Here is a 22,322-nt window from a genome sequence, read left to right on the forward strand (position 1 = left end):
TGATTCAGAGGTGCATGCAGCCGTATGTCTTTTCTGACTTTCTGAGTCACCATTGTATAGGTCATTGGCAGGCCTTGAATAGTAAAATGCAGAAAGGAAAGAAGTCATGATTATTGCAGTAGAAATTCGGAATTCAATTTGCCCCAGAAATCTCCAGAAGCATCCCTTCCGGTTACACAAGTGGAAGGGAATGAAGCAGACCACGTCAACCTTTTGCTGCACACTGATGTCAAGTTGAGGAAATTTTTTTGCTAAAATTTTAGGATCTACAGTGTGACGATCAGGAGTTTCTGGGTCTCCAGAGACAGGGAACACAAGCAGTTGGAAGCTAGATTTGACTGTTGAATGAGCTGAATAGAGAGATTTAAGGAAAAGATAACCATGCTACTGAAATTACTTTTTGGCGCAGATTTTAATATTGATGACATTTTATTAAAAATAGCTTCATCGATAGACATGGACACATTTACAGTTGCGGATGAGATGATAACATTGCAAAATGACGTGTACATTAAAGCCAGATCCTCCAAAGGAAATATTTGGAACTTATTGGTTGAGGACAAGCATGAAGAAAGGTGCCATGTATTTGACAGCACTTTTTGGATCCGCATACCTTTGACAGTCAGCATTCTCAGATACGGAGCTAATTAAAACAAAAAAAGGGTCATCTCTAACTGATAAGCACTTGCTTACTGTTAGGAATCTGCACACATTACCGTGTTCCTTCATGGTTGGTGTATAACATATTATACCTCACAGAAGCAACATTTATTTTTTTTGAAGAAGCAGAAAGCAAACCACATTTAAATGTTCAAACTATAACTTTTATTAAATTGAAACATCGGAGACAAAACATGGAAAATACACAGTGTTAACCATGCACATTCACAGAATAAACAGGAGACAAGACTACGCTGCATTAAATATAAAAATAATGAGACAGTGCCAAGAATTTCAAGTTTTTTCCTTGCTTGCTAGAGACTCTACAATATGATGTAGACCATACTTCTGCAACAAAAGTTACCAAGAAAGAAAACATGAGGTTACTTACAAGCATTCAGAAATGACTCCACTCATGCAACACAACTTGCAGTTACAGCAACAATAAGTCAATGGCAGGTATATATTCCAAAATACCCCTACTCTACTGACACTACATAGAAATAAAACAAAAATAAAACATCAAAAACTTCCTCATACAATGAACAAAGAACAAAAAACACATGTTCCATTATGGCTTCCATTGTAAATACAAAAATAAAAAACTTTTACATACAATGCTTAAAAGAATCAAATGGGACAGCTAGTTTACAAAGTGTAAAAGACAAAAATGTTAAGCGAAAATGTAGTTGAGAAAGTGGTATTTCACTTATGTCAAAATCAAAAAAGATTTTTTTAATTAATCTAACATCTCCCAAAGCATACATTATTAAAGCATAGTGCAAGCTTGTAAATGAAATGGAAAACAGTAAGAGGGTTTACATTAATCAAATAGAATCTTAAAGCATCATACTTTAAAACTATTAACTCATGCAGACAGGACAAGTACACTCATCACAACCACAAGTGTTTTCAGTAAGCCAGAGAAAATAAATTAACATTATAATCAAGTAAAGGATGTTCATACACCCAGAAAGTCACCCACAAGCTGAACATAGAGGAATGAGGTGAAACAAAGTAAATTCAGTGCAGTCATAGGTGGTATTTACTTATTTAAATGAGAATCAAGTTAGCAAATAAGAAATGCAGCTCTCTCTGACAGCTTAATGCCTTCATCAATATTCAGTAGCACTCGTTTCACCTTCACTGACCTTCAATGGAAAATGTATTAAAAAAGAAAAATAATAAATAAAAACTTTCTAAAAACTGGAAATGAATGTGTTGGCCCTGTATACAAATTATATTGTGCATTGATTTACAGCTCCACACAAAATATTTTTTAGCAGATAAAAAGCTGCATCAGATGAGGTAAAATAGCCCCAATAGAAGCAATAAATATACAGTGGATTGACTTCAATTAAATATGTATAGATGACAGATATTGGGGATTGGCACTTTTATCAGAAGCAACTCGATTTAAATGAAAACATGAAAACATCATCATATAAAAAGTATGCAATGTTTTCAAATAGGTTTTATTCTATTACTAAGGATTAAAAAGATGCATATTATAGATTTTTTTCCCCTTACAGAAACACAAATTTTTCAGGCAGAATAGTTTGTTCTTATTCAATAGCAGCCGATAAAGTAGGCAACTATGCAGCAAAAAATAAATAAATAACATTTGTTATGTATAATTTGTTCCAAAAAAAAACTATATGTTCTTCAATTCTCTGTTTTTGTTGAGAATTTTTCAAACCAGCATTATATAAGATCATGTCAGCTCTTATACTCATGGCATGTAAAAATAACATTTATTTGTGAATATAGCATAACTTGACTTTCATGGATGAGTTAGAAATGAATAACAATAATAATAAAGATAACAGATGCATTATTGGCATGGACTACATGATTTTGTTTTGTATAAAGATAATTGGCTGGCAAGTGTATAAAAAGGGCATTCTTTGTCGGTAATTTCTTAAAAAACAAAACAAAAAAAACACCTATAAATTGACTATATTGTAACAAACCTCAAGCCTCTTTCAAATATTTCAGATACCTTGACAAAATAGTGAACATATCTGCCCATCTTACATACTGCTAAATATGCAAAATTCCATCATATATAACTGCAACAAAATAAGCACAACAAAAATATACTTTCACCAGTATAGGTAAAGTGAGGGGACATTTATATAAATGTATGTCCTTATAGGGGAGTCAATGTATGCTTTATGGTTACTTACATAGAAGGTACAGGCACTTATAGGGATCTAATATATTCTCAAAATACTGTACTGCATATTCTGGACTACGTATGTGTTTTTTTTTTCGTGAAACATACTACGCATCTACATTAGCTGCATCTAACAAAATATGTACCTCTGAAACTTCCTGTGGCTGTAAAATGCTTTTACTTCCCCAGTGTAAGACTTAAAAGTGCTACTGTCATTTTTTTATTACACTAACATGTAAATATACTGCTAAATTTACTTACACACAAATTTTAAGTTTTGAAAAAATAATCATCAGACAGGCAGGTGACTTTATCAAAAGGTTTGTACCAAATTTATATGGACTATGTACGTTGAATAATGCTTAGCGTAAAAGTCTGCATAGAATGTTTACATTTTTGGTTTGCAGATAAGTTTTTTCCCCCAACAAGTTCAAGTACCATCAAATCTGCAAAGGAGGAGGCTGAAAAAGTTAAACTGGAAATCAAATGTTAGTGAAGTTCAGCTTTATTCAAGCACTGTAAATCACCAGCGTTATAGATTTGTGTTGTGTTATGATCTCAATAAGAATGCTCTACAACTCTCTGACAAGAATGGGTGAAAGTATGTATTTCAATTTCAGCATATTTAATTTTTTTTTCTATCACAAGAGATACAAGAACTTAAAATTATTACAGTAGGACCATTAAATGGCATATTGAAAACCATTCCATTGTGTTGTAGGACACAATTTTATGTCATAGGGCTATGGAAAAAGTATGTTTTTTAAAGTTATGTTAAAGATATAAAATGTGTATGATATGTGCAATATAGTTGAATGATTTTCGACATGGCAAACTTGGGAATCGCTGATTCAGAAATAACTTTAGAATTTTTCTCAAGAGAGGAATGCTAGAGACGTCCAAACTGTATTCTAGCAGCCCACTCCCCCCCCCACCAAAAAAAAATTTTTTTTGTACAGGATTAACAAAAAAAAAAAAAAAAGATCCTAAAGTGCTACAGCTAAAAATAAACATTGAAACAAAATATTTTCCAATATTTAGAAATCTAGTAAACATGTATATTTATAGTACAAATTCAAAATGGACTATCTTACTGCAGATTTTAATAAAAATGCAAAAGGTGATACTTTTTTGGGGGGAAACTATCAGAAAGAAGTGTATCACAAGACACTAGTATATGTTATGACAATCATAAGTTTAAAGAAAAGCATTATCTCTTGTGTCGTAGCACATAGGCAAGCGTACACATTCACATTTTTTTTACTCTATAAGACAAACAGAAAGCATGACTAAGGTGAATAAGGCGGAAGGTGTAAAAAGTAACAGATAATATAAACAAGTGCCCTTACAGCAAACAGGACAGAGCCTTACATAGTGTCACTACTTTTTCTTTCTTACTTTTGAGTAAAACGTGTCTTACTGCTCTTTAGGTCTTGAAAGACTACGTAGCAGACACACAAGATAAATAAAAACCCCTATACTTCTTTTGGCAAACTTATTTATTAAAATAGTTTGACACTTAACCCTCTAAAACCGGGCCACTATCAGTTAGGCAGGCACAGATCTCAGTGTTTCACCTCTGGCTGAATTCCAGAACTCCCATCAATCTTGCAGAATCACGGCTCTGTACTTTGATGTTTATAATGTAGTTAACTTGCTGGATGCTAAGGCAGCAAGACATTCCTTCATTCCTAATCAATAATACTGAAACACCTTTCCGGCTAAGCCGGGATTTACCGCAAATATGTCAAGTCTTCTTACAGTCAAGCCTAAAGTAAGAATTGCAATTTTAATGGTTTGTTAAAAATGAACAACTTATTTTATGTTGTTTTTTTTTTTTTTCCAGCTGTGAGACGGTTTTAAACCACAGATCTATTTGAAACCTGAAGCAACATTTTGATGTTTCTCTACAGTAGACAGATAGGCAGATTTCAGTTCACCAGTCTTCTGCTTTCTGCTTCGTGGTGTCATAGGCTCTGATCACTTCGGACTGTGAAACAATTCCGTTTTCATCCTGGGAGAAGGCATATCCATCTGTGGAGAGAGTGAGGCCACTTGAATAACTGGACTTGGTTACTGATCTCATTGTACAGAGGACAGGTCAGTGGAGGGGAATACTTTCAGTATCCCGACACAGGTGATACCTGAGCTTAGAATACCAGCGTCGGAATCCCGACACCTCTCAGAAACTCGGTGCCAGCATCCTAAAGGTAAGTAGCGGAGGTGGGGGGCAGGGGGGGTTAGGTTTAGGCACTAGGAGGGTTAGGATACCTACCGACAGGTGTCGGTATCCTAACCCTGTCAGGATGCTGGCGTCAGGATTTTGAGTGCCGGCATCCGGTAATCATCCCAGTGTCGGAGCTGTTACAGCAAATTAGTGTCGTCAAAACTAGGTCTGCTCAGTGTGTGCAGAGGGGCGTGACCCATTTTATGGTCTTTAGGTTAAAAAAAAAGAAGGGATTTGTCTGCATTTACAGATGTGCAGGTTGGGAACAGATAAAAACCTCATCACAATCACGTGTGTCATCCCTACCCCTGCCATCTCGATTAATCCAGTCCTGCAAAATGTAATCTCATATTTCAACTTGCGTGCAAACTATGGCACACTCATATGGACATAACCCACACTTAGTAAGGCATGCCCTGATACGCCCAACTCCTGACTACTGTCATCAGCCAGTATGGACCTTTATACCAAAGGAAACTCTGCAATTCTGATCTGCATATCCACGTATATTCCAAAACTTGGGTACAATTGTGCAAAAGTAGGCACGTGACTAGGCTAAAGAGCATTTGCACGGACAAGTAAGTAAAGTGGATCTACTGCACAGTATTCAGCTGAAGGACCCCAAAGTAATTTTTGCACTAAGGCACAGAAAGCTCGTTAGTCTTGTATTATCTACAAAAATACAAAAGGAAATAATTCTCTATAGAACAAATATTTCAATGTAGGAAAAATTCAGGCAAATTATAAGTGTTCTGTTCAATATGTTCAGTTGAATGTGCTCTAGTTATCATTCATGTATGTGAAATCTAAACCACATTGGCCATTTCCTTTTTATGTGTCGTCAAGGGTTGACCTGACTTGGAAATGAAAGTCTTTATTAGGTAGAGACTACAATGGTATATAGCCCTAAATGAGTCACAAAACCAGGTTTGTAAAAACTCTTCCCTCTTAGAGAGACAAAATGTATATTCTATTATAACGTCACATGGAAATCTTTAAGAGTGACTGATTCAATTGAAATAATACAATAAATATTTAGTGTAAAACGAATGGTTGCTTTCATGTGAAACATCAATCATATTATTCTCATACTTGATTCCAAATATTGGCTAGGATACATTTGTGTACAAATCAAACAAATATGCTCGGTTAGTTGGTATTGGCTTTATACACCTAACAAAATTGTGGAGAGTAATGGGACATATATTTAAATTCCATGTATTCTATTAGATAAGAGTTCATGCTTTTGTAAAGTACATTTATTTTCTTTTTATCAGAGATCTTCTGTTTGTGCAGGGACCAGCTATACTACATGACCACCCACAATAGCAACAGCACTTACGGAGCAGGTTCTGTTGAACAGACTCTGAACGGTACATATTGACTGTATTTTTCTTAAAGACGTTTTTCAGCAGCTGTGCTCTCTCTGTTAAACTATGCACATAGATAAAAAAGGGATTAATTAAATCACTGTTCTTGAGAATTAAATGCAGTAGTGAAAAAACAAAATGTAAGCATGAACAAAGTGTTACCATAAATCCCTGATACTAAAAAACTGCCATGAGGGTCTCCATACTGCTTTTGGTCGGCCATTTTGGTACTTTATTGCAAAGCAGTTGCGCATTACCAGTGAACTAATTATTGTCTTATTTTGAGTTTATTTTGTGGTATTACCAAGTTCTTTAACAGATCTTTTTTAATTAGAGATGGGCAGTTCGGTTTTGGCTCAGATTTTCCCTCCATGTTCGGATATCAGAATGAGGCAAAACGTCGTCTTTCACAGAAGTCTGTGCCGAGATGTCCATGAACGATGATGTTTTACTTCATTCTAAGTAGAAATGAGAGGTTCAGTTTTGACGCTGTTCTCTATGCCAAATTAGCGCAAGTTCGAATTGATCTCATTGGCTATCCAAAACACGTAAGAGCCGGATAGTCATTAAAATGTAGTTTTTTAGATTGAACATAACTAACAAGAGTAAAACCGAACCGCTCATCTCTAATTCTGAGATCCGAATTTGGACAAAAGATCCGAGACAAAACCAAACTGCTCATCTCTAATTTTAATATGCAATACAGTTAAATTGTAGATCCTACTAGGAAAATACATTATTGATTGAAATGTGAGGATGAGGAAGAAAATTTATATTAAAAAAGATCGAACTACATAAAAAATAAAATGTTTTTTTTTAAACCGCACCTGTCGCTTATACAGAGTGGACACTGCCTTTTGAATATGGACTATGGAATCACTAGGAAACTGTGCCGCTCATAAAAACTGGTTGTAAAGTGCTAGTGAGAGGTCTCTAGTATATTGTGAGTTGCTAAACCTCATCTTATGGGTATACATTATCACTCAAACAAGGCTCCTCTGTGTGAATGTGCAACTGATGGACTATTGTCTTTTTTTCTTAAATATTTTGGAACCTCCAGGTTTGCACAGACTATCTGCGGCCTCATACATTGTTTGCACAGTCTATCTGCAGATTAAGAGCTCATACATGGTTTGCATGGAATACCTGCATTTTGTACATGGTTTGCACGAACTACCTGCAGATTAAGAGCTCATACCAACATGGTTTGCATTAGTAGCGGATTTACCGCTAGGCAACCAAAGCATCCGCTTAGGGCCCAGTGGGTCCCATAGGGCCCGCCGACAGGGCTGAAACATGGCGGACTGTAACCTCATTTGTGAGCGCTGGGCTGGCAAAATACTTTAGGCAGGCTGTCAGTGACAATTGTGGAAGCACCCCAGCACACTGTAGCAGCTGACGATTGAGGCAGTACAGGACTCCCGGCTTATTCAGCTCCTTGGGTGGGCAGTCGGTGCTGAAGGTGGAGGGAACGGCTGCAGCGATGATTAGAACTGCCTCCTCCCAGGACCCAGCGGTGCAGCTGGATGCTGGACGGAGATTGGTCTCGACTAGGTGAGGCTGTGAAGGGGAACTTGGAACAAGTGGCTGTGGCAGTGATTAGTGCCCTCTCCCCGCAGGACCCTGCGGCACAGCTGGTCGTTGGAGAGAGGTTGGTCCTGGAGAGGTGAGGCTGGGAGTGGGATGTGGCTGTGCACATGAGGGGGACCCCAAGGATGACCTGGGGGACTCTTGCATAAGAGTGGAAACCTGTGGGGCAAGGTGAGATCATGGGTTTGGCTCTGACTACACAGATTATGCTGGCTGGGGCTGGAAAAGGAAAAATCTGGGCCTGCATAGAGAGGAGTTATATCTGGGGAGAACATTCTTTTGAGAGAGTGATTAAAAATCAGGATCTGGTGGGGGAAGGGGGATAAGACAGGGACATAATACAGACTGATTATTGGTGTATGGGGAGAGCTTTATGCCCCTGCAATACCATTCACTACATGGGGTTTGTAGCAGGCTAGGCACATTCCAGGGCCCCATTACATAATTATATTACTGTGCAGCCGATGCCCTCAGGAATGGTGAGTTATAGGTGTAGGCGGAGCTGGCACCCTCATGGTGTGCTATGTGTGTATGCAAAGGTACTTATACTGTATACTTGCTGTACTGTACATTTGTATTGTAGAGTACAATGATTTCTGGATATAGAGATTAATACACAACTTTAACGTCTTTTGATGTCTATTTGTTAAATTCAAATTCGCCAGTTAGTGACTTTGTTCTGAATCGTCACGCCTTTAAAACTTACTTTAATAATGACACTCACTCCACTGAAATACTCTGTGCTGCAGTGAATAAAGATAATAAAAATGTTCTTGTCTAGTTGGCTGAACTGTACACTTTGTTACTGTGGTGTTAAGCTTTAGCTCCAATAGTGTGCTGGGCTTTTTAAAGTTGTGCAAACTATATATTTTATAGCTAAAGTACGTTTAACAGTTGCATGCATATGTTATTAATAATATGAGATATGGTAAGAACTTACCTTTGTTATCTCTATTTCTACGAAGTCCATAGGGTTCCACAGGATACCTTGGGGTATAGGTGATGATGTCAGGCATCGGGCACCATAGAGTTAAGTTTTCAGCCTCCCAGGATGCACTAGGGTCCCCCTCCTATACCCCGCCCCCGAGCCAAGGCATCTCAGTTACGTACCAAGCCATAGGCCGGAGGAGAAGGAAGAGAGAAAAAAGATCTGGACACACACAAGAATCACATTCTCACCAGAGGGAGACGGAAAAACCAGTGACCAGAGCAAAGCCCATCTGCAGCACAGGTGCGACAGGGCGGGAGTCTTGTGGAACCCTATGAACTTCGTAGAAATAGAGATAACAAAGGTAAGTTCTTACCATATCTCATTTTCTACATCAGGGTCCATAGGGTATCCACAGGATACCTTGGGGATGTCCCAAAGCAGTATCCTTTAAGGGTGGGGACGCTCCTGTGCTGAAAGGAGAATCCGCCGCCCGAAGGAAGCATCCTGAGAGGCAAAGGTGTCAAATGCATAATACCTCACAAAGGTATGGACCGTGGACCATGTGGCAGCCTTGCAGATCTGGACTGCAGAGGCACCATATCGAGCAGCCCACGAAGGACCCACAGACCTAGTGGAATGAGCCCTCACAGAGGAAGGAACCGGAAGGCCTTCATGAAGATAAGCTTCAGAAATGGCCATACGAATCAAGCCTGCCAAAGTTTGCTTTGAAGCAGGCCAACCCTTTTTACGGAAGCCATAGGAGGACAAACAAGGCGTCCGACTTCCTAAACGAAGAAGTGCGGTCAACATAAATCCTTAAGGCCCGCACAACGTCCAAAGTGGCCTCACCCACTGAAAGATCAGGTGAGTTAAAAGCCGGCACAACGATTTCCTCGTTGATGTGAAAACTTGAAACAACTTTAGGAAGGAAACCAGGACGAGTGCACAGCACCGCCCTGTTCCTATGAAAAATCAGAAAAGGGGGTCTACATGAGAGAGCCCCTAAGTCAGAAACACGTCTGGCCGAAGCAATGGCCAGAAGGAAAATTGATTTAGCTGTCAGCCATTTGAGGTCCACTGAGCCCAGTGGTTCAAACGGCGGTCCCTGGAGAGCCCTCAGGACCACAGCTAAATCCCAAGGCGCCACCGGTGGAACAAAAGGTGGCTGAATTCAGAGAACACCCTGCATAAAGGTGCGCACATCAGGGATTGCAGCAATCCTACGATGGAGCCAGACATATAGGACAGACACCTGCACCTTCAGAGACGCAAGGTGAAGCCCATGGTCCAGTCCCGCCTGTAGGAAAGCTAAGACTCTAGACAGACGGAACTCCCGAGGAGCATAACCTCTCGGCCGACACCACTGGTTCTTCCTTTTCTGATTTTTCATAGGAACAGGGCGGTGCTGTGCACTCGTCCTGGTTTCCTTCCTAAAGTTGTTTCAAGTTTTCACATCAACGAGGAAATCGTTGTGCCACACACGATGGTATATCCTTGCAGAGGATGGTTTCCGAGCCCTTAGCATTGTTTGCACTACAGAGCTGGAAAACCCCCTGGACCTTAACATGGCCGTCTCAACAGCCACGCCGTCAATGACAGCCGAGTCAGGTCCGGGTAAAGAAAAGGACCCTGTGACAGGAGGTCCGTGCGTAACGGCAACCGCAGAGGAATGTCCACGGACAGTCCCTAGAGGTCTGAGAACCAGTGCCCCCGGGGCCACGCGGGAGCTATCAACAGGAGCGTCCCTCCTTCCTGTTTGAATTTCCGGATTACCCGTGGAAGAAGGGAAAATGGAGGAAACAGATAAGCAAACCGGAACGTCCACCGGACGGACAGAGCATCCACCAGACACTCCTTTTTGTCTCTTGTGCAAGACCCGTACACTGGCAACTTGTTGTTGTGCCGTGACGCCATGAGGTCGATCTCTGGAAAACCCCACCTGTCCACCAGAAGTTGAAAGACGTCCTGGTGCAGAGACCATTCCTCCGGATGAACATCTTGGCGACTGAGAAAGTGCGCCTCCCAGTTTAGGACTCCCGGGATGAATACTGCTGATATGGCCGGGAGATTGCGCTCCGCCCAAACCAGGATTCGGGACACCTCTATGAGAGCCGCCCGACTTCGGGTTCCTCCTTGCCGATTTATGTAGGCCACGGTGGTAGCGTTGTCCGACTGGACCTGCACTGGGTGACCTTGGAGAACCCGATGTGCCTGCTGGAGAGCATTGAAAACCGCGTGCAGCTCCAAGATGTTTATTGGAAGCTCTGCTTCCGCCCGAGTCCACCTGCCCTGGAACAAGTGTAGACCCGTGACTGCTCCCCAGCCCCGAAGACTGGCGTCCATTGTCAACAGGATCCAATTCGCCACCCAGAACGGACGACCCTTGTTGAGATGGGTCGTCTGCAACCACCAGGCTAGGGACAGGCGAACCTCCGGAGTGAGCACCATTGTCTGGGATTTTAGACTCTGAGGCAGTCCATTCCATTTGGACAGGATCAATTGCTGCAGAGGTCTGGAGTGAAACTGGGCATATTCCACCATGTCGAATACTGACACCATGGAGCCCAGTAACCTCATCGCCGAGTGCAGAGACACACGGCGATTCTGCAGACAACTGCGCATCCTCAACTGCAAGGCAGAGATCTTTTCCCCCCGTCACAAAGATCCTTTGCTGTCCGGAGTCCAATAAGGCTCCGAAGTGCAGAATCCTCTGAGACGGGATCAGGGTGGACTTCTGCCAGTTTATCAACCAGCCGTGCCGTTGCAGTACCGCAATGGTCAGGTCCAAGTGGCGTAGAAGGAGCTCTGGAGATCCTGCCAGCAACACAAGGTCGTCCAAGTACGGCAACATGAGGACTCCCTGCAGCCGCAGGGAAGCCACCATGACCGCCATCACCTTGGTGAATACACGGTGGTGCTGTCGCCAGCCCAAAAGGTAACGCCCGGAACTGAAAGTGGTCGTTGCGGATTGCAAACCTGAGGAACTGTTGATGGCGTAAAAGAATAGGGACATGCAGGTAAGCATCCTGTATGTCCAACGACACCATGTAATCCCCAGGATCCAGCGCCAGAATGATGGACCGTAGAGTCTCCATTCGAAACATGGAGGGCATGGGCAATGTGGCACTACGAACTAGGCGTGTCACATGAGAATCCACCTGTGGAGGGGATTCCCACTTAGAAAAATAATTATCCGCAAACGGATAAGCCACCGCCAAGCGTCTCTGAGGCTGATACCGTTTGCCAGGATGTTTCCACACCTCCTCTAAATGGTCCACTAACTGACCCGAAAGAGGAAACACTGTGGCGTCACCCTTAATATCCTTAAAAAAGGCATATTTAGACTTGGACAACGGAGGATCTTCATCCTCAATCACTAAAGCTGTGCGGACTGCCCGAATAAGTCCAGGAATATACACATTGGACCTAGCATCCGATTCTTTAGTACGGAGAGGTTCCTGGTCAGAAAGATCCAGAATCTCCCCATCATCAGACGTCACGTCTTCATCCTCATAAGGAGCGGACAGAGACGCCATCAGCCGCTTATGTGGCCTCAACACAGACTCCCCTTGTAACACGTCCGACAAGTGCTGTAGAGAACTTGTCAGTGAATTAACCCACGCAGGCTCCTGAGAGACTTGGGGAGGGGAAAATAGGGAGACTGTGGGGTACCATCAATTGTCTCGGGAAACCCTGCATGGGTGACGACACCACTGACTGCTGGGACAATCCCATCTGTGAGAACGCATGCTGCGGAGCTTACTGGCCCACGAGGGTTGTAAGCGCTTTGGCGAAACAAGCCCAGGGCGGCTCCTGTACCGGAGCCGTGACAGTAATTGGCCGCGCCAATAAATAACACTGCCAACATAGCCCCTCTGCGTTACCCTCCCCCTCCGCTATTGGTACCTTGCATGTAGTACACATAAGCTGGAGAGGAAAGTCACTCTCAGACATGATGATAAGTATGTGACCCCTCTCACTGATACGAGTTAGTATAGTGAGTGAACCGCCCTGCAATCACCGCACCGCAAGGGCTTTAGCAGAAAAAGATCAGGGACAGTGAAATGGCTGACAGTAGAAAGTGAAAGTACAGTCAGCAGATGCTAGCAGAAGTCACATACAATGAAAAGAAATCAATTCCTGCACTATCAGCGCTGATTCTCAACTACACAGACACAGAGCCTGGTAGGACACAGCGCTGCATACACAGACCTTAAGCCAACGGAGGAGAGGTATGCCGGGGGACCCAGACCGCGATGCCACCGATCTTCAGCGTCCAACAGCGCTCACCATGCTTCCAGGAAAGATGGCCAACGAGGAGCAGAGAGGAGGCCGGCCTGGGGGGAGGAGCGCTGCCACAGGGCCAGTCAGCAGAGCAGAGAGGGCTGTGTGCAGCGGGGGAGGCGCAGGCTGTGTTACAGGGAAGGCGCGCTCCCCTGGCATACATTTAACTCCTGGGACGCCGCAGCGCTACCGCTCAGCCGCGGTCCGCTGTCCCAGTGGGGTAGTGGAAGCGCAGGTTAGGTACCTGGCTCCACGTTGCAGCCAGTCCCCAGGGAGCCCCCTGCCTGGGGACTCTGGACCATGTGTCAGCAGGGTCCCACCACGGGACCCCGCTGCTTATCTGCTGCCCCCTTGGATCCGGCCATGGTCCCAAACATCTGGGGTCACCGCTAGCTGTGACCCCAGATGCTTACCAGCATCCCCGGATCAGTACCGGCGTTCTGGTACCGGCGAGGGTGTAGGGAAGACAGCATGGACGTCAGTACTGACTGTCCATGCTGTACATCCAGATGAGCAGCCACAGCTGCTTTGAAGAAAACTTCAGGGGCTATCCATAGCCCCCCTCTAACAGGTGCATCCGACTCCGGCCGGGCACCAAACGAAACTGAGATGCCTTGGCTCGGGGGCGGGGTATAGGAGAGGGACCCTAGTGCATCCTGGGAGGCTGAAAACTCAACTCTATGGTGCCCGATGCCTGACGTCACCACCTATACCCCAAGGTATCCTGTGGATACCCTATGGACCCGGATGTAGAAATATGTATTATTTTGAATTCAAAACATTTGGTAAAATAGGTACCAATTGTAAAGCGCAATTGGGGGGTGGAGATTGTTTGAGGAAGAATGGTGTCTTGTTTAGGGCCCCATGAGGTCTAAATACACCTCTGGTTTGCATGTACTATCTGCAGATTAAGGAATCATACATGGTTTGTACAGACTACCTGAGATTAAGGGCTCATACCTACATGGTTTGCACGGACTACCTGCATAGTAAGGGCTCATAGCTACATGGTTTGCATGTACAATCTGCAGATTAAAGAATCATACATGGTTTGTACGGATTACCTGAGATTAAGTGCTCATATCTACATGGTTTGCACGGACTACCTGCAGAGTAAGGGCTCATAGCTACATGGTTTGCATGTACAATCTGCAGATTAAGGGCTCATACATGAGTTGCATGGACTATCTGCTGTTTAAGATCTCATACACACGCTAGTAAAATAGATCTGACACTCGAAACCATTGTTTCCAAGTCTGACCATACCAGCTGTCATGTTTATCATTACTACATTCTACATTTTTGTGCTACATTGTTTGGAATGCATCTTCAGGTGAGCTCCAAACACTAGTAACAAATGCATTCCCATTTTGTGTGTTTTTTCATTAGTGTTTTTTAATGCAAGACAATGTTAGTGTTTTATTGATATAAAAATAAAGCTAAACATTGTGGCCCAAGGGCTACATAATGCTAGTTACTGGAAAATAACAGCATGCTATGTAGAATTAGTTCTAGGTGGCACAGTGCTCAGCATTTTCAGGGGATATATTCTGACCGGAATGGGTATGTAATACCGACAGTCGGGATGCCTCCTGTCAAAATACCGACAGCAGCATCCCGATGGTCGGGTAAGTATACTTGTCCTCCCCCTAACCCTCCCTTCTTGTAGCCTAACCCTCCAAACCCTAACCCTCCCCGTTAGTGCCTAAACCTAAGTCTCCCCTCTTCGTGTCTAAACCTAACCCTTCCCCCTTAGTGCCTAACCCTAACCGCCCCCCTCCCCCCAGTGGTGTCTAACCTTATCCCTTCCCCCTAGGGGTGCCTAACCCTAACCTCCCCCCCAAAACATAAACCTCACTACGCTACACTGCCTAAACTTAACCTCCCCCCGCGGTTAACAGCTAAGATGCACCGGCCTTAGCTTGTTCGGGATGGTATCCTCCTGGATTCCGGCGTTCGGATTAAAATAGTCGGTATTTCGATGCCTATCTTAAGTCCCATGTCGGGCTTCCCCCATCGGGATTTAGACCGGCGGAATCCAGGCCGCCGGTCTGCTAACTACATCCCATTCTGTCCAGTGTCCTCTGTGTGGACTTTGTTCATTTCGTGTGTTTCCTCCCATAGACCAACAGCATAACGTAACAAAACTAACCCATGTGTGTGTTTATAGTAGATAATTTAGACTGTTAGCTCCACTGAGTTAAGAACTGTTGGGAATGATAAAACATTTCTGACATTGTGCTGCGTAAAATGCTGGAGCTACATAATAATAGTAATCTGTTGCGGATATTATTACGAGTGGGGGAGGAAGTTGCCACCAGACAAGGAATAATATGTGAGTGTATTCCTGGCATATATATTGAACAAGGCCTTTAACTACAGTATGTCGCTAGTCTAATCTAGATACAGTTATGCTGGTTATGTTTCATGAGAGCTACTGTATAAACCGTTGGATAAAAGAAATACAGTTTACTGTACTGACTGTACATATAGTCAATATACTGAGGAGATGTTTGCAACCTCCAAGGACACAGACCAAAATATCTGTGTTTTTAAGGGTATGTCCTAAGTGACAAACTGTTACTCATTCCAATGCAATGCATAACATTTTCAGAGAGATTATGATCAAGTGGGATATATTTATCAGACAACACTCGAGGAATATATCCACATAACATTGTTTTGAGACTGATTAATTTGATTTTTCAAAATGACAAGGAGATTGAAGAAAAAAAAAAAAACAGATTGCCGTCTGTTTTTATCTAGCTATCTATTTACATACATATATAATTACATACATATACACATACTGCAATAGTAACATATTAATTTTAAAATAAACACTGATAACAAAAGGCTTTTCTACCTTTACACCCCAGCAGTGTGCACTCAGATGCTGTCACTCAAGTAAGTGTACACTTCTGTTACATCTCCAAAGTTTCGTAGCAACATTTTCGACTGCACTTTTTGCAGCCTCCATTATTTCCTAAAATTGTCACTTGTTTTTAAATTATTATAATATTTAATACTAAAACAAACATATGGTAACAATTACGGCAAATTCAACAGATCATGATTCTTCCTTTTTTATAAATATTACTAAACTTTAATTACCAATATAACTAAAATATTTGCACTAGTAGTAACAATCTTCATGTGTGTAGAGTAAAAAAGATAAATTATGAAGTTAATTGTTTTAAATATCTGATGCATTGAAAAAAAAAATTGTAAATATATTCTTCTTGGCAGAAATAAATTGAATAGCCCGTTTCACCACCTCTTGTTCTTTTATTATTAGGCATAAAACTTATCAACATTTTAAATTATTACACCTTCAAGCTATCAAATTAATTTAATGTAGTTTGATCCATATTGAAAAATAAAGCAATGTGAATAAGCTTCTAAAAACTGTCTCCTACCCATTTCACTTGAATATTTTCTTACATATAAATACTGTTCAGATTTGTAAGGGAACTTAAAACGGTTAGGAGAAATCTTACCTTTTTCCATGCACAACAGATCCAGGATCTTGGGACTTTGCTTCAAGTTCCTGAACTTCATCAACCAAGTTCTTGAAGCTGGTTTTTTGGACACTTTATTTGAAGAAAACAAAAACATTACTTAATTACTATTTTCAAATCTACAAATGGAGTGTGTGTTAATTTTACCTTGTGATTCACATTTTTAGTACAGTCTGGTTACCTTGCATTATCTTAATTCAGCTCTTGCAAATACAAACTTCTGCAATTGTTGCATAATCAAAATACTTTGGACAGATTTTACATTATAACTATTCTAATTTTTACATTTATTGATTTGTAGAAAATGTTAACCATTTAGAGGCTCAAAACAAACAAACAAACAAACCTAATACACAAAAAACTCACGTTTTATAAAATACGTCAAAAATCAAAGATGTCACAGGAATGAATAAAAGACCCATCCAGAAGACACCAGAGCTGAACATCATATCTGCCTGTAAAAAAAAAATAAAAAAAATAATACACCTGAATTATTTATGAAAAGATTACATATACATACATTATCTATCTATAAACAAATATCCCTGACTGTTCTGAAAACAAAAATTCATCCACAACCAAAGCTAAAGAAAACTCCTGCAGCACTAAAACTCGTCAGTATCCAGGAAACATATTGACACTTGGCTACAATTCAGAACAAGTGACAAACTGTACACAATACATTTTCTAGAGTTATTTTGCAGTATTAAACCGAATTTCTTTAGTATATGTTCTACCAGCCAATGACGCAGAAATCTCTGTGTTCCAGTAACTGTTACTTCATGCCACCTTGTAACAATGTATTTACCTTCATAGAATACACACACTGTTTCCAGAAATACTGTAGGATTTCCTTTCTCCAACCACTTTTTTTTCTTTTCTAATTCCAACACGTATAATGGAGCAGAGGCAATAATGTAGGATGTTAATACTGACCATTGTAATGCTAACTATCAATAGACGGGCAACCGGAGCTACTTATTCAACAGTCCCCCCCAGTCTTTGGCTTTGCAAATGAACATGAGTCTGGGGGAGGTGGAAGATTTTTTTTTCCCGCGTCATATCTGAAAGCCTGTCAGATTTTTCTTTTTTTGTTCAGTTGCTGAGTTAATCCAAATCGAAGAGATTTAAATCTGACATTCGCATTGAAGACAGAAGGCTTCTTAAACCCCACAGAATTTCCTGCTTTTTTTTTGTTGGAAAAGAAGAAAAAAAAAAACAAAAACACCTCACTCCGGAGAAACCATTTTTGTTTCTAACTTTTCACATTTCTCCACACACAGGCTGGTCAGCTGGGAAATGGCAAACCGATACCTCAGACAATGGCAGAAACAGGAGCAGCCTGTTCTAAGGATGGGCTCTGTCTGACTAGGTCTGTGGTTTACAAATTGTTCCTAATGTGTGAGATTTTGCAGTCCATGCCAAGTTTTCTCTTTCTTATGAAACCAAATGGAATCTGCCACAAAAGTGGCTCTCGTGGGAATTCATAAGGGCTTAGAAATTAGGCTTGAAAAGCTCGAAATAACTAAGGACTAACGGCCTCTAGGCAGGAAAAAAAAAAAGACATTGCATTGATTCAGGTTTTGTATTAAATAAGACATGTCATGGAAGATTCAACTCAGCAAAGTAACACTCAGGGGAGATTGTACTACCAATATCCTGAGAATGTTCACCAAGATACCCACACATATGGCCAATATGGTGCCAAATCAATTAAGATGCATATACACTGGACGATAATTGTGAATCATATGAACAATAACAATATTGTTGAACAATATATTGTTCATATTATTTATTTATTACCCGATATTTATATAGCGCACACATATTCTGCAGCGCTTTACAGAGAATATCTGGCCATTCACATTATTCCCTGCCCCAAAGGAGCTTACAATCTATATTCCCTACCACATGCTCACACACAGACACTATGGTTAATTTTTGTTGGGGGCCAATTAACCTGCCAGTATATTTTTGGAGTGTGGGAGGAAACCGTTAGCGATGCCATGGTGCTGAATGCAGCATGGACCTGTCCCCCTCCACACCTTTGTTCATCATTGCCTGCATCGGCAAGTGTGTATGCACTTACTGATGCCAGCACCTCCGCTGGGCCCGCTACTGCCGATGTCGCTCACTGGACTCATCGTCCAGTGTGTATGAGCCTTTATAGAGCACAACCTATAATAACATTACAGGAGCAGAATAATCTGCTTATTAAAAGTCAAGTGGTTAAGGAGTGTAATATATATATATTAAAAAAAAAAAAAAAAAAGTTCAATAATCCTAATCACTTGTCCATTAGACCAGAGTTTCCCAAACTCCGCCATTACAGTCCAGGTTATAAAAGATATCCATGCTTGATCAAAGGACACTTAATTAGTACCTCAGTCAATTTGAATTAACCATCTGGACTCAAGCATGGATATCCTTAAACCCTGGACTGTAATGACGGAGTTTGGGAAACTCATTAGATGTTTTGTGTAAAGCTAGTAATTTCCATATATAGTATTATAAAACGTATCAAGCATTTGCATAGAGGCTACAAGTAGAATAGGATCACTTTGTTGTGCAGGGTGTCACAAGTCATTTGCCAAGGCGCAAAGGGGACAAAGAAATGTAACTCAATATCACTTCACTTAATGATTGACTTTAGTAATCAAGAGTGTGAAATGTGGCGATTACTGGCAGCAGCAAAGACAAAACATGCATATAACTGCAATGCCAAACTACTTTAGAAAACATAAAAGGTAAAATGTATGTATTTGTGCACTGTATAGTATTAGAATACATTGATGCTAGTCCATGTATAAACTCCTGTAATTAACGGTATAAACCGTGAGCTCTCATTATCATTCCCTACATCCCCTACGATCATTTTATTATGGATATTAGAAGATACCTTAGAAATCTGTGACAAGCTGTTAGATACTCTTTGGCGACTTATAATCTTCGTATATGAAATAATATATCTCTAGTGAAATTTATATACTCTATATTCCGAGAATAGTATTGTCTTCTAGTGTTCCTCAAAATAAGGGGATAAAGTCACAGCAATGTACATCATCAATAACCTTATTTATTTATTTATTTTTTTAAGCTAAAGATCAGCTTTTATATAGGAAAACAGGTCTTACCAACACCTAAACAGAAAAAGGACACTTGCTGCAAATTTACTGTCGGTAAAGAACACTAACAATATTAGAAATGATAATTCATCCACATTTACAGAAGTCTGAATATACAAGAAGTCTACTAGTCAAGAAAGATTGATGAATCTAGTTTTGCCATATTATGATTGGTGAAACACAGCTTGTGCTGGTAAATATATAAAACAAGTATGTAAGACATGGTAATGTGGGAAAGGTAATTAAACACATGTAACACCCATGTTGGACGTACATACAAGAGTCTGTTGACCACAGAGGAAGCTACAGAAGATCCTAGTCCGAGGATTAATGTACAGAAATGTTACTTGGAAGCATCTCTTAAGAATCCAGAGAACATCAAATGTTATTAAAAATCTAACTTATTACTGCAATTTTATACTTACAATAAAAAGTGCACACACGCAGCCTAATGGGCAATCACGATTAACTGGCATCATGAGGTCACTTGGGGTATTTGGCACCTTTTAACAGATTAAGTTGGCTAAATATAACCTGTCAGAATAATTATTTGACCATCTGCTTGTTTATGTATAATTAGAGAGCTTCTCCCTCCATATGCAGCTACCATAAAATTATTTCAATGTATATATTGTTTTAGTTGGTGTTCTGTCCATTTGGTGGACCGTACACATTGATATACTCTTTAAATAGGATTGAGCATTTGGATTTGCCGGTCCCTTGGCATTTATTCCTTTCTTTAAATAATATTATGTTTCATTTTATTTCCAGTTATTTGAAAAAAAAAAAATAAATAAAAAGAAAGAATATACAAAAAAAAAAAAAGACAAAAAAACTTGCATGAATAGAGATTTGATAGAAGTGAATATACATCGAATATAAACAGGACCCTTTTAAGTGAAGATATGAATAGCACAGACCGGAATCATGAAGGGATTGGCCTCGCATACTGGTGGTCTCTGTACAGCACCCATTCAGACTGTCAGGTTAGAGACTTTGCAGTCACAGGGAACGCGGATCATGAGACATTAGGTCATATGGTCTGGATTGGAAGGGGTAATATCTGTTTAGATATGCTAAATGCCCGACAATGTTTCTCTGTTACTTTCACCTTTTAGAGGCATCAGTGTGATTGAGTGAATAATGTAATACACAATATATGGCACATAGGATATCTTATTTCATTTAAAACTAAATTTTTAAATCTTATTTATAAACTTTTTTTTAATTTTTTCATCATGACAACCTTTTGCACAAAGGGTGATTAAGATTGTAGTATTATATGAAGACAGAATAAATTCATAATAATCATTTTGCAGGGCTTCTTTTTATACAAATCACATGAGACAGTCAGTGTAATGGCAAGTGTCATTGTGTTATTTATTAGCTGTTCCTCTTCCGGTTTGATTTCTTCTCACAGAACGTTCTGTTTCATCATATAGACCAAAAAATAACCCAACTCAAACAAATACTAAAGGTGCCTACACACTTGGTGACGTGCTCACGATCCGACATCGGTTCCAATTTCCCCTTGAACTTTCCCCAGCAGCTCCCCTGCAGTCATGGTCACGATTTGGTGTTAAAAACTGTCCAATGTGACAAACAATCTATCGTGCCTCCTAACTATTCCAGTGCATCGTGACTGAGATTGTCAGATCTGCCCTACAGCACAGCAGATCCGAAGATGCGATGTAGGACCAGCAGGTACGCGCATCGGCATCTTGATCGTGACTGGACACTCACGATTTGGGCATATTTTACACGATTTGTCGTCACAATCGGGCAAATCGTGTAAAAAATCGCCAAGTGTGTAGGCACCTTCAGACTGCAGGCCTACTTGCAAATATTTCAGAAGTTTTAGAAGACTATGGGGCTGATTCAGCTTTGGAAATAGAGTGAGACGTAGTACTTAACTAATCATCAAGGAGAAACCATGCTGCACTGCAGATGTAAAATGTGCAGAGAGATTTAGATTTGGGAGGGAGGTGTCCAAACTGACGTCTAAATTGCAGTGTAATAATAAAGCTGTGCAATATTTGTGGGCTACATACAAAAGCAACCAGTATTTACACTACATGCACAAAAAATATGAGATATGGTAAGAACTTACCCTTGTTATCTCTATTTCTACGAAGTCCATAGGGTTCCACAGGATACCTTGGGGGGTATAGGTGTGACGTCAGTCGCAGGGCACCAAAGAGTTAAGCTTTCAGCCTCCCAGGATGCACTAGGTCCCCCTCCTATACCCCGCCCCCGGGCCAAGGCACCTCAGTTAGTTACCAAGCCATAGGCCGGAGGAGGAGAAGGAAGAGAGAGAACAAAGATCTGGACACATACAAGAATCACATTCTCACCAGAGGGAGACGGAAAACCGGTGACCAGAGCAAAGCCCATCTGCAGCACAGGTGCGACAGGGCGGGAGTCCTGTGGAA

The 22,322-nt window shown here is 41.0% G+C and overlaps 1 protein-coding gene across 4 annotated transcripts in view; it reads right to left on the reverse strand.

The window, feature by feature from the left end:
* Positions 1–802: 802 nt before the first annotated feature.
* The window catches only part of ATP8A1 (ATPase phospholipid transporting 8A1), a 197,281-nt gene continuing 175,761 nt past the window's right edge, over positions 803–22,322 (reverse strand). For all 4 annotated transcript variants that reach the window (XM_088450578.1, XM_088450575.1, XM_088450577.1 and 1 more), the window contains 4 exons: positions 17,129–17,217; positions 16,742–16,834; positions 6,409–6,500; positions 803–4,873 (listed from right to left, as the gene is read on the reverse strand). In XM_088450578.1, coding sequence (XP_088306704.1) covers positions 4,776–4,873; positions 6,409–6,500; positions 16,742–16,834; positions 17,129–17,217 — 372 coding nt within the window. In that variant the 3' untranslated portion in view covers positions 803–4,775. The remainder of the gene's footprint in view (positions 4,874–6,408; positions 6,501–16,741; positions 16,835–17,128; positions 17,218–22,322) is intronic.

The sequence above is a fragment of the Taudactylus pleione genome, unplaced genomic scaffold (assembly GCF_031769625.1).
Source record: "Taudactylus pleione unplaced genomic scaffold, aTauple2 ptg000519l, whole genome shotgun sequence".
Classification (NCBI taxonomy): domain Eukaryota; kingdom Metazoa; phylum Chordata; class Amphibia; order Anura; family Myobatrachidae; genus Taudactylus; species Taudactylus pleione.